General features: G+C 37.7%; 1 protein-coding gene across 1 annotated transcript; it reads left to right on the top strand.

Moving 5' to 3' along the window:
* Positions 1-135: 135 nt before the first annotated feature.
* LOC119774692 (dynein heavy chain 5, axonemal-like) lies at positions 136-10,882 on the top strand (the record flags this gene model as incomplete). The annotated part of the gene is made up of 5 exons (XM_038272339.1): positions 136-351; positions 2,620-2,832; positions 3,481-3,633; positions 8,656-8,887; positions 10,675-10,882. Coding segments are annotated over 5 exons (966 nt in total), but the record flags the coding sequence as incomplete, so codon positions are not given.
* Between the last annotated feature and the right edge of the window lie 552 nt (positions 10,883-11,434).

The following is an 11,434-nucleotide window of genomic DNA, read 5'->3' as shown; positions in this document are numbered from 1 at the left end:
ATTCAAATTCATGGTGGTAAAGACAGATGCAGTGTTGCATGGATACAGATCAGGGTGTGACGGTAGGGAATTTGGGTTTCTCACAGAGTAGATGGAAAACTTATTTGTGATCTAACTAATTTCTGTATTTTACAGGGTCTTCCAGCCTATGACACACCTGAAGTGTTTGGTCTCCACCCAAATGCAGACATAACATTTCAGAGTAAACAGGCTAAAGATGTGCTGGATGCCATTCTCAATATTCAGCCAAAAGACAGCTCCTCAGGAGGAGGGGAGACCAGAGAGGCTGCGGTGTCCAGACTGGCTGACGACATGCTGGAGAAACTGCCTCCTGACTACGTACCATTTGAAGTATGTTTGTGTTTCACTGCGAATAGCCTAAGGCAAACGACTGAAGTTAGGCATAGTGTTCACTGTTCCTTTCATGACATGAGCTGGGCTGATTGTCTATTGTGGTGCAGACAGGGATAGGTGCTGTGAATACAGCTGGATCCAGCTAAAACCTTGTTTTTTTTTCCCTAGTCCCTCTTCTCCTCTGTCAAAAAAAAAAAAAAAGTTGAGGCGAGATTATGGCTCTGAAGCAAGTGCAAAGCTTTTCTGTCACCTACCATCACACCATGTAGCTCAAACTCTCCCTTAAACTCTCCCTTCCCTGTGATTTGCTTACATGGGGAAGAAGTACACGCAAAGCATTCCAGGATATATCTGGGTCATCTGAGGGCTTTATTTTCTTCTCATACACTTCTTAGACACTTTTCTTTTATGACCCTCTGCCATTTTCAAGGGCCGCGGTGAGCTTCAATGACTGTCTTAAACCGTTGCACACCACAGACATCCACCGCAGAAAAAGAAAAAGAGCCTTATGTAAACATATCACCAGAATGATTGACAATTAGGAGGTCCGCTTATTTAGAGGATCCACCTGGAAATAAAAGACCATCCATACCTTTAAGAAAAAAAAAAGTAGCATAAAAAAAAAGAGACCAAAAGTCGTGAGCAGGCAATTTATTCAGAACAACAATAAACTCAAATAGGCTGTTTATCAGCTGATTAAAAGTCTAAGACAGCTTTTAAAAGCCAAAGTCGGTACAAAATAAAATTAATGCCATGTCATTTCCTGTCAGGTAAACACATTTTGAAGATCTCGTAATGTGCATATGCAATAAAGCTCACCGTCTTTGAACAAGGTGGGACTGTTAAGCTGCATAAACAAGCTTCTCACAACATTCCATCACTGCTGAGGTTGAACGCAGTAAGGCAGTCATTTCTTCAAAGATCCTCAGGGTTATGGAGCAAAAAAAGTCAAGCTTTATACCCCAACATATCTCAAGTGACACAAAGGGGGAGTGTTGGAATGGCTGTCTGTCAAGACACAAACCATTAAGGCCATTACTGGTGCTAACTGTAGCCATCAGCGAGCACCCACATACAGTAGGAAGACTTCAAAGGTCACATCTCCTTCAATGCCACAAAATTGCCCAAACACTAGAGATTCAAAGGTGGAAGAAAGACTTATTTACTGATAAGAGAAAGTCTAACTTTAATTGTCTTGATGGCTTCCAGTATTAATGGCATGCCAAGGAGGTGCCAGCTGATAATGGTGAAGCTAGAGTCAGTTTTTGAATTGAATTTCTGTTTTAGGAGGTTGCAGGGTTTTTTTAGCTGTGCTCTTAAACATTCGATCAGATGATGAACAGCCTGTTTGAGTTCATTTGTTGTTTTTTTTAGGAGTGTACGAAGATGAGTGCGGATGGATGAGATAAAAGCAAAAATAAAAAAGACCAAAAAGAGAAACAGGCAGATGTAGGATTGCCAGGTGATTAGAGACCTTACTGGTCAAGATTCAGAAGTTGGAAAGTTATTTACTCTGAAAATAAAGCCGAACAGGGATTTTAGACCATCTGGAATTATCTTAAATTGTGAGAATTAAGATGTATTTCTTAATTCTCAAAAGTGGTGTGTGTCCATTTTTGCATCTTTCCTAATTTTGTTTTCTGTTATTCTTCCATTATTTCTTTTATGGTTCATTCATCTCTAACAAGGCAAGGCACATTTATTTCTATAGCTCAATTCAATGCAAGGACAAATCAGAGTGCTTTACATGAATCTGACAATAAATTCAAAGAAAACTGAAAGCAGAATAAAAGCAAAGATAATCCTTTATCTTTCCGTTCTTCAATCCTCCTACCCATCTCCTTTTCTGGTGAGACATTCTTATTCATCCTTCAACCATTTCCATCATTCTATTCACCTTGCTGTTCATGCATCCACTTTCAATCTGATTCTGTCATTTACCTCTCTGTCCATTAATCCATGAGTCTGCCCATTCCTGTGTTAGCCTCTTTGTAGGGTTTTTTTTTTATCTGGGGACATTTAAAGGTGGTTTCTTGGGCATGTTTATCATCTATGAATTCTGTCTCTAGCATATAACTGAACCATATTTTTACTACTAACAAATTATTCTGTCTCTGCATATTAATATCCGAAAATGTTTGTAAGGTTATTTAAAATGTTAAATTGAAGTTAATCTGATGGTTTCACAGAGGTTATTTCTTGGAATCGTTAAAGGGCAGAAGGGTCACGACGTACAGTAATTTAAATGTGTTCGTTTTAAATCAGGTACAGGAGCGTCTTCAGAAGATGGGTCCCTTTCAACCCATGAACATCTTCCTCCGCCAGGAGATTGATCAGATGCAACGGGTCATAGCTCTGGTCCGAAACACTCTAATGGACCTCAGGCTGGCAATCGATGGGACGATCATCATGAGCGAGAACCTGCGTGATGCTCTGGACTGCATGTATGATGCACGCATTCCTGCACGCTGGAAGAAGGTCAGCTTTCCACAAGAATAATGTTCCTTAACCTGTTACTCAGCCACATTTTTTCATACTCAAAGCATTTATGTAATAACTTTGACTACCTTTTCCTTTTCACTGTGTTTTGTCCCCTTGGATTTAGATGATTCCTTCACTTTGATTTGTTGGGGTTCCATTTTGTTTTTTAGTTTTGTTTACATCAAAGTAGCAGGAAATATTCAAGCTGATCCTACTTCCTTCATTATAATCCAAGAGTGTTGCAATGATTTATATTAGGAGGCAGGAAATGCATTCAGATCAGTCTGCGTAGGAATTATGCTTGCAACCCATAAAGAAGCCAGTTCCCCTTTTTTCCCTCTACACAATCTGAAAATTCATGTTTTAAATCAATTTAGAAGATGAAATATGAGAGCCAAACATGCTGAGACTTGATCAGGGTTTAAAAAAAACACAGTTGCTACAGAGAATATGTTCACCTATCTCACAAATTAAATGCTTTACCAAATGTTGTTCAATTAGCAAATCAAAGTGAAAATTAGAGCATTTTAGACAGGCATCCTGGCTGAAGTCTGCATTGTCCCCATTTTGTCTGTTCTCCTCTGTGACAGTGTTTAATCCATCAAAAGAATATTTAGACTATGTTTTTGTTTGTTTTCCTTGCAGGCATCATGGGCCTCCAGCACCCTGGGGTTCTGGTTCACAGAGCTGCTTGAGCGGAACCACCAGTTCCAGGCTTGGATATTTGAGGGCCGACCTAACTGCTTCTGGATGACGGGCTTTTTCAACCCGCAGGGCTTCCTGACAGCAATGAAACAGGTACACATGGCCTCAATCTGGCTACCCAATACTCTCTGCTAGAGAGGAGACCAGATGGCGCACACAGGGGCAGGCAGGCACACAACCACAACACACACAAGTGGACACACAATCACAGACCGGCCAGTATAAACACTAATTTATCTTAATGTAGAGCAAATGAGTACAGGAGAGAAATAATTTAAATGTTTAATTTTAATGGAGCCACATTTAGAGGCTTGCCCTCATGTTAGAAGGCATCAGTATCTCTCTCCTCACTAAAGCAGTTCTAAATCCAAGATTCAGATTAGAAACGAAAAACATAAATCTTAAGATCAAATAAAAAGCTATCAAATCTGGGAAAATAATTAAGTTGCTTGAATAAAAGGAACACAGTTGTTGCCTTTTATAGAGTCCTCCATGTTGTCACACATAAAAGATCACTGTACCGACGTATGAAACACTGGCTTTAAAGCAAGCTTCCTTCAGTTTTTCACTGTATTATCTGTGTTAACATATTTGCAATCTACAATTTTAACCATACGAGACGAAAATAGAATTGATTTCATTTTGTCAAGAAATAAGAAAATGAACTTCAGTGCTTGGTACTAACTGCTGACCCATATAAAAAAAAGCACTCTTGATTAATTTGATTCAGTTTTCAGCTCTTCTCAGAGGGACAAAAACAAAAACTTGGATAGAAAGAGATACATTTCCCACAGGGAGTGACTTCAGATCATACCTAATAGGCTAAGTTATTGTATTGGTTTAACAGGAGCTGCTTTGAAATATTGTTCCTAAATCTATCAGACCAATCCTTTCCTGTGGCTTTTTGAAACTATAGGCTTGCCTCAATTCAACAAAATGCTGGTCTGCCTCACACCTATGTATTGTTCCCGCTTCTTTTTCAGCATGTTTGAGCCCCTTAAAACATTTATTATCCTTGATTATTAGATGATATTTCATTATCAAGTGGGAATGCTTATGCATTCCCACTTATTGTTGTTCACTTTAAATCTTTCTGACTCTAACTAGTCCCGCAGTTTTCGACCAATTTCAACAATTTTGGTATCAAAACGTTCAGCTTGTTCAGCAGAATTGTGCTATGTCTTTTGGTAAAGATATTTTTTGTAGTTTTCGCGATATTCTGCTTTTTCTGCTGTTTTTTTGTCCCATTGAAATGCATGTAGAATTCTTAGATTTCAGCAAAATTCAGCTAAAACTTTATCATCTTCGACCTTTAACTACTTCAGCATACTTTCAGCTAGAAACACCATTCAACTTTTAAAATGTTTCTGTATCTTTCTGCCTTTAATGTTTAACTCAGCTTTTTGCTAACTTTTACAGTTTTGCTTCAGTGAAGCTTCAAACTTTAAAAGAAATTTTTAAGATTTTCAGATTTATAATGGAAGTCTATGGACGGAATTCTTCAACTGCTAGAGTGCGTGCTCTAGCTTTTGAGCTGTTCTGGTTTTTCCGAACAAATTCTTCTCACTCCCTCATTTTTCACTCAATTGAAATAAATTATACATCAAAATGTGGGGATTTTTGTCAGGATTCAGGAAATGTAACCCTCATTTGTGTGGCATTTACAATTTTCCGACAGTTTGGCCCAGACCACGAAGAAGTCCACACTTCCCCAATAGAAATCCAATGAGAGACTTTCCAAAGATCACAGACAAAATCCAAAACGATACATATTTTCGTATCGCTCCCATTTCTTAACTATTTGATGTACTAACATGAAACTTGGTATAGAACATCTTCAGAACCTTCTAGCACTCACATTGAAGGAATTTATTCAATATCATTTATGATTTAGCTGTTTAGCTAACTTGTTCGTGCATAGGAAAACGTTGATTCTGAGAAAAATCCTCAAACTCAGAAAATGCACATTTTTACATCGTCACCGTGGCCAAATAGTTTTTAGTAGAAACATGAAAGTTGGCACAGTCGAAGCCGAAGGATGGCTGATGTCCACGGTGAAAGAATTTTTTGAATACCTTTTACGGTTTTGGCTCACCACTCGTTTGTTCGGAGGGGAAGTTTTGCTTTTGACAGCTCACCTCTACCATGGAACTCCATGTTATTTAATGAGACCAGCAGGATTTACAAACCTTTATATTTCTCCTTCCCATTAAGGCTGTAAATTATGTACAGCAATGAACGTTATCCCAATTGGAGACAAAGGATAGCTGTCGCTTAGACTGAAAGAATTTTTTAGATACCATTTACGGTTTGTCTTCAACACTCGTTTGTTTGGAGATGACATTCCCATTCAAAAAAGCCTGAGAGGAAAGGAATGAAAGTGAAGCGCATGTCTCTCTGTCACTGACAGGCTCGTTAAGCGTTGTCAAGGTAACCGAGCTTCAAAGGGATTTTACCTCTACCACTTTAAACAGCACATTTTAATCTAATGGAGGGAGACAACACTGATTTAACATTTGAAAATGGATACAATATGACTACTGGCCATGACCCTTCCCTTCACACGCAACCCTGATAGACTTTCAAAATAAGACTCCGGGGACCCTACAAAATAAAAGCCCCTACATTAAACTCATTTTTTTCCCAGCATATGGCTCAACATTATGACCCAAACTCAATGACTTTTTTAGAATTATACTCTAGGGGGGGTTTCAAAACCCATCCCACAGCAAATTTCAAAATAAAAGCCTCCCATTGCCACTTCATCTACTGCCCTAATAACAGGGGAAAAGAGTGATTTAAGGATTGAAAAGTCATCAAGTATCACTGCTGGGTCTGACCTTTTTCTCAACACACGACCATGCTAGACTTTTAAAATAAGACTCCAGTGACCCTACAAAATAAAAGCCTCTATATTATACTTGTGTATTAATTGATGCAAATGGCTCAGTATTATGACCCAAACTCTACCAGCTTGTTTCTATTAGACTCTAGGGACCTTTTCAAAACATACCCCAGAGCAAATTTCACAATGAAAGTCTCCCATTTACGCTCTAATACAGCATCTATTCACCCAATACCATGGAAAACCAGTGATTTCATATTTAGAAATGGATTCTTTATCACTGCTGGGCATGACCCTTCCCTTGACACACATCCATGATAGACTTTCGAAATACGACTAAAGGGACTCTACAAAATAAAAGCCTCTTTCTTACATACACTCATTCATTGTGCCGTATGGCTTGTAGCTATGACCCAAACTCAACCAATTTCTTCAAATTACACTACCAAGGCCTGTTGACCACACACCTCAGTGCATATTTCTTAACCAGGTTCTAAGATTTACACTGTAATAAAGCATCTGCTAACCTCGTAACATGCAGCCTAAGCCTGCCAACGGTGCTGTCATCAACACAGCGGCTTGTAACATGCAGGTTCAATTTTTTGATAAATTCAGCTCCTTAAGTGGTATTAGCTCTCTTTCTATAAGCTTCTCTCTCAGTCCTTCATCTGCTTCTCATGGTCAATCTTGCACATAGGTTTGTAGATTTTCAATCCTCAAAGGATGACACTGTTTTCTTTATGCTGATCAACTGACACATTTTAAATCATTTCAAATTGTTTTGCCAAGTCTTGACATTTCCACAATTTCAAAATTTTGATACTTATTCAATACCATCTTCCTCAACATTTTACTTCCCATCCTTGAGCTACTCATATTTTCTTCAACCAGATAAGATTCAAGTTTTTCTTTGTAATTTATTTTTCTGATTCAGCTAATTGAATATTTTTCAGCCTATGCTGAGAACTTTGGCTTCATTTTTCTCTCTTTCTTGACAGGAATTAAGCTCTTCTGTTTGCTGCTAATTCATAACATGCCTGACTTGTTTCTGGGCAGTAGGTCGCCCCCCTTCAAAATTTCTTTAGAAATTTTTCTAGAAACTTGGGAGACATTATATTAAGACCCTTCTAGTACACACATTAAAGACATTTTTTTGAAATTATGTATGGTTTGGCTGTGCAGCTTTTAAGATGAGTTTGTTTCTGCCATTTTACTGCCAAATGATTCTACCCTACAAAATCTTCAGATGATTCAATTGTTTTCTGCAGTTTGAACTTTCTGATGACTTCCTATCACATTTTCATATGTTCTGCAGTTAATTTCAACTTTTTTTCATTCAGCAAGAGCATTCCCACTTGCTGTTTCTCCGAAACAGCTTTTTCTAGTTGATCTCTTGAGATTTCAAAGCCACTGGTGCTACATAAGTAAATAAACCAGGTTAAAAATATCCAGTTAAATTTAGAGAAAAATATAAAAATTTGGGTTTCCGTTTTTTTTTAAAGCTGTTTGACTGCATTGAAAAATGGGAAACTTTAACCTTTATGTTTGGTTTTGGATAAATGATAGTGTTGAACACAAAGATATTCAAATGACCAAAACAATAGATTTCCATAATGAAAAGCTGCTGAAATTACCTGCATATAAATTAACTGAGAAGTAGAGCTTTTTTTTTTGTAACAAGTTCATCTTTAGCTTGTTTTTTTTTTAAGCAAACCAATTTGTTTTGCTCTTTAAGGTTGCAGTGGGAGTAACTTGGAGTCATTTTAGTATTTATGTCAGGTTTCGGTGTCTGTCAGCTTTTCTTCCCCCCATTTTGCACTGAAGAAAAATCCCAGCTCTTTAGAGACAGAAAGTATGGATGATGAAGCAGTCTCATTTTTATTGTGGGCAGATTTGTAGACCTTGTAACAGCCACAGGAATTCCTTTTTTTAGCTTTTAAAGAAAACATCACCTCCTTGATAAGATCATCAGTTTGTGTACAAAGTGATAAAAACAGAAGATTTTTTTCCTTTCATTTTTTCAGTTTTCACATTATTTATCTTTACATCCTACGTTTTTTACTTTGATACAGCCCTGTTATCTGACATTATTCCAAAATAATAAACGAAATGTCTTCAACCACAGGGACATCATCCTGTTGTTTTAACCGTTTTTTGGATTATAAAAAAAAAAAAAAAAGGGTGCCGTGTATCTGCCCCCTTTTATGAACTGCTGTGTTGTAGTGGTAACATTGTGACCTTAACCTGAAGATTTGCACATTTACTCTCAGGAGATTACTCGCGCCAACAAAGGCTGGGCCTTGGACCGCATGGTGCTGCGTAACGAGGTAACCAGGTGGATGAAGGATGACATCAACAACCCGCCTGGAGAGGGGGTGTATGTGTACGGTCTCTACCTGGAGGGGGCCGGCTGGGACCGCCGCAACTGCAGACTTGTAGACTCAAAGCCCAAGGTTCTCTTTGAGATGATGCCGGTGATCAGGATGTACGCAGAGAATAATGGTAAGGTTTCTGATGAAAAAAAAGCATGACATACAATATGAATGGATAAGCTTTAATCCTGCCCAATTTAAGATGATCTTAAAGTCTCACTCCCCCTCATGGTGTTTATCCCACAGAGTCACTGGATACATGAATGATTTAAATGTCGTGAAGACTTAAATTTTATTCTTTTAGGAAATACATTTCCTCCAGTTTGTGCAAGATAAGGCCAGAGTGTACTGATTTGCAGCAAGATATAGTATTACTGCTTACAATGATCAGCAGCCAGCCCTTTGCTCCCTGCTTTAACACTAACAACAGTTACCTAAACATCATTATGCAATGAGCAGAGCTGAAAGGGCATAAAGCAAACTTTACACTGGCATGAAATTTTGTAAACTGATCATAAGATTAAGGATCACTATAAGGGTCATCATTTTGTTTCATTACATCACCATAATTAGGAGGGATTTTGTGATGAACTTTCCTTGGGTGTCATGATACAACAATATATGCCAATTTATTTCCATTTTGACATTTCTGCCTTTGGTTGCAAGACATAAACATGGGGATACAACTGGTTTAAAGCCACATTAAACTTGTGGCTTAATTATGGAAAACAATAACACCTCTACCATTCATCCATCATTCTGGGCACTCATAATCAACACTGTTCTGTTTGTTTTATTGTTTTACAGCACAGGCAGAAACACAACTAGCTTTGTTGTCTATAGGGGGAGTTGGACAACTCTACATTTCGGCAGTGCTCCTAATCTGAATCAAGCATGCCACACGTAAACATGTGCCATGATCTGATCATTTTGCATCCACACAAACATCTAGTTCAAATTTATTTGAATTAAATCATAAAATGTTGTGCATGTTAACAGTTTAAATTAAAATTTTCTCCACAGTGGTCAAAGTTCCTGGCCACGGCACCTTTCTTCTTTTCTACACTGCCTTTGGAAAACTACACAGGGTTTCTCATGGTTTTCTCTCTTTACAATAGTTTCTCTTTTGCAGCCTTTCAGAAAGGCCAGATTTGAGGAACGCAGGTTTTATGGTTGTCTTGGTAACAGAATCTCCCACCTGTGATGTTGATGTCTGAATTACCATGGGACCATTGGCTGTCTCTCTGATTAATGCTCTCCTTAACCAGCCTGTCAGTTTAGTGGATGCCCATGTCTTCCCGCTCTTATCCTTGACCTGTCTAGTGTGTTAGTGTGACAATTATTTTGGTGCTTTTAATGTATCCAATAATTGTATATGGAGGCAGACATCAGTCGTACTTTTTTTTTCCATGGAAACCTGTTGTCATCACTGCCTTTGAGGTAAATGAAGCTGCAGTGGCACATAAAAGAGTTTGTTTACACTTGTTTCCATTTCTTACAAGGAGGCTGGTTCCTGACAGAGATCCATGTTATAAGAGGCTGAATATGTGCAGATTACAAAAGTCCTGCCTTCTTGATCACTCGACCATCACCTATAAAGACTCACTGAAGATTTGATTTACAGAAAACATCCAGTTATTTTTTCATAATGACTCGCAGACAAAGGGGAGCCAAATCTCTGCTAAAAACAATTACGTTGAAAAAGGAACTATAACAATATTATCCTAATTCGAGTTATTTTACCACTTACTCTGCATGAAAACAGATGTTGTTAAACACAACTGGATGTCTCTGTGGCACCATGCCGATGCTAGTATTTCAGAAACTTCAAGTAGTACCACTTAAGATGTGTGATTAACAGGCAGTTTTACCAGCTGCTGCTCCTTTTGAGAAGACTTTTTTTGCTTTGTGTTGCAGGAGTGAGGGATCAACAGAACTATTCTGCTCCAATTTACAAGAAGCCAGCAAGAACAGACTTGAACTACATTGCAGCTGTGGATCTTAAAACTGTGTTTCCTCCAGAGAAATGGATCCTCAGGGGTGTGGCTCTTCTCTGTGATGTTAAATAATTTCTTCATGTTTATTATAAATATAACACAATAAAATTGTTGCATTTGAAAATAAGACTGTCTCAATTGGATTAAACTGTGTAATTAATTTATGATGAAATGCTTTTAGGTATTCATGAAAAAATAATAACTTAATTTTTACAGGGAATCTTGTAGGGGGGGCAGGAGGTGGATATACAGGACCGATAATGTCCAGAGGAGATTAAGAAAAATACTTCTAAAAATGTTATTACAATTCTAATAATTCTAATTTAAAATGAGTTTTTTTCAATGGGAAGTAAATGTGTAAAGCTTAGATTTTACTTTTAAATAAATCTGTCATTACATTGAACAAAAGATATCAAAAATGCATCTAATAAATTAAACAAAACCATCTTCTTTGTTCCATAAAGAAAAAATAGGCAGCAAAAGCTGCTACTATAGCAAAGCAGGTGAGTTTTAATTTAAGACAAAGGCAGATAAGGCTCTACATCCTAGTTATAGCACATTCATCTAAAACCTGCTTAAAATGGATCAGTCAGGTGCAGAAAATCAGACTGCTCAGCTAAATGTTGTATAACCCCAAACCAGAAACATTTGGAAGAAAATGTTAAAAAATGAAAGAAACA

The sequence above is a fragment of the Cyprinodon tularosa genome, unplaced genomic scaffold (genome assembly GCF_016077235.1).
Source record: "Cyprinodon tularosa strain WSP-4 unplaced genomic scaffold, ASM1607723v1 ctg824, whole genome shotgun sequence".
Lineage (NCBI taxonomy): Eukaryota > Metazoa > Chordata > Actinopteri > Cyprinodontiformes > Cyprinodontidae > Cyprinodon > Cyprinodon tularosa.
This window is presented reverse-complemented; position numbering and strand designations above follow the sequence as displayed.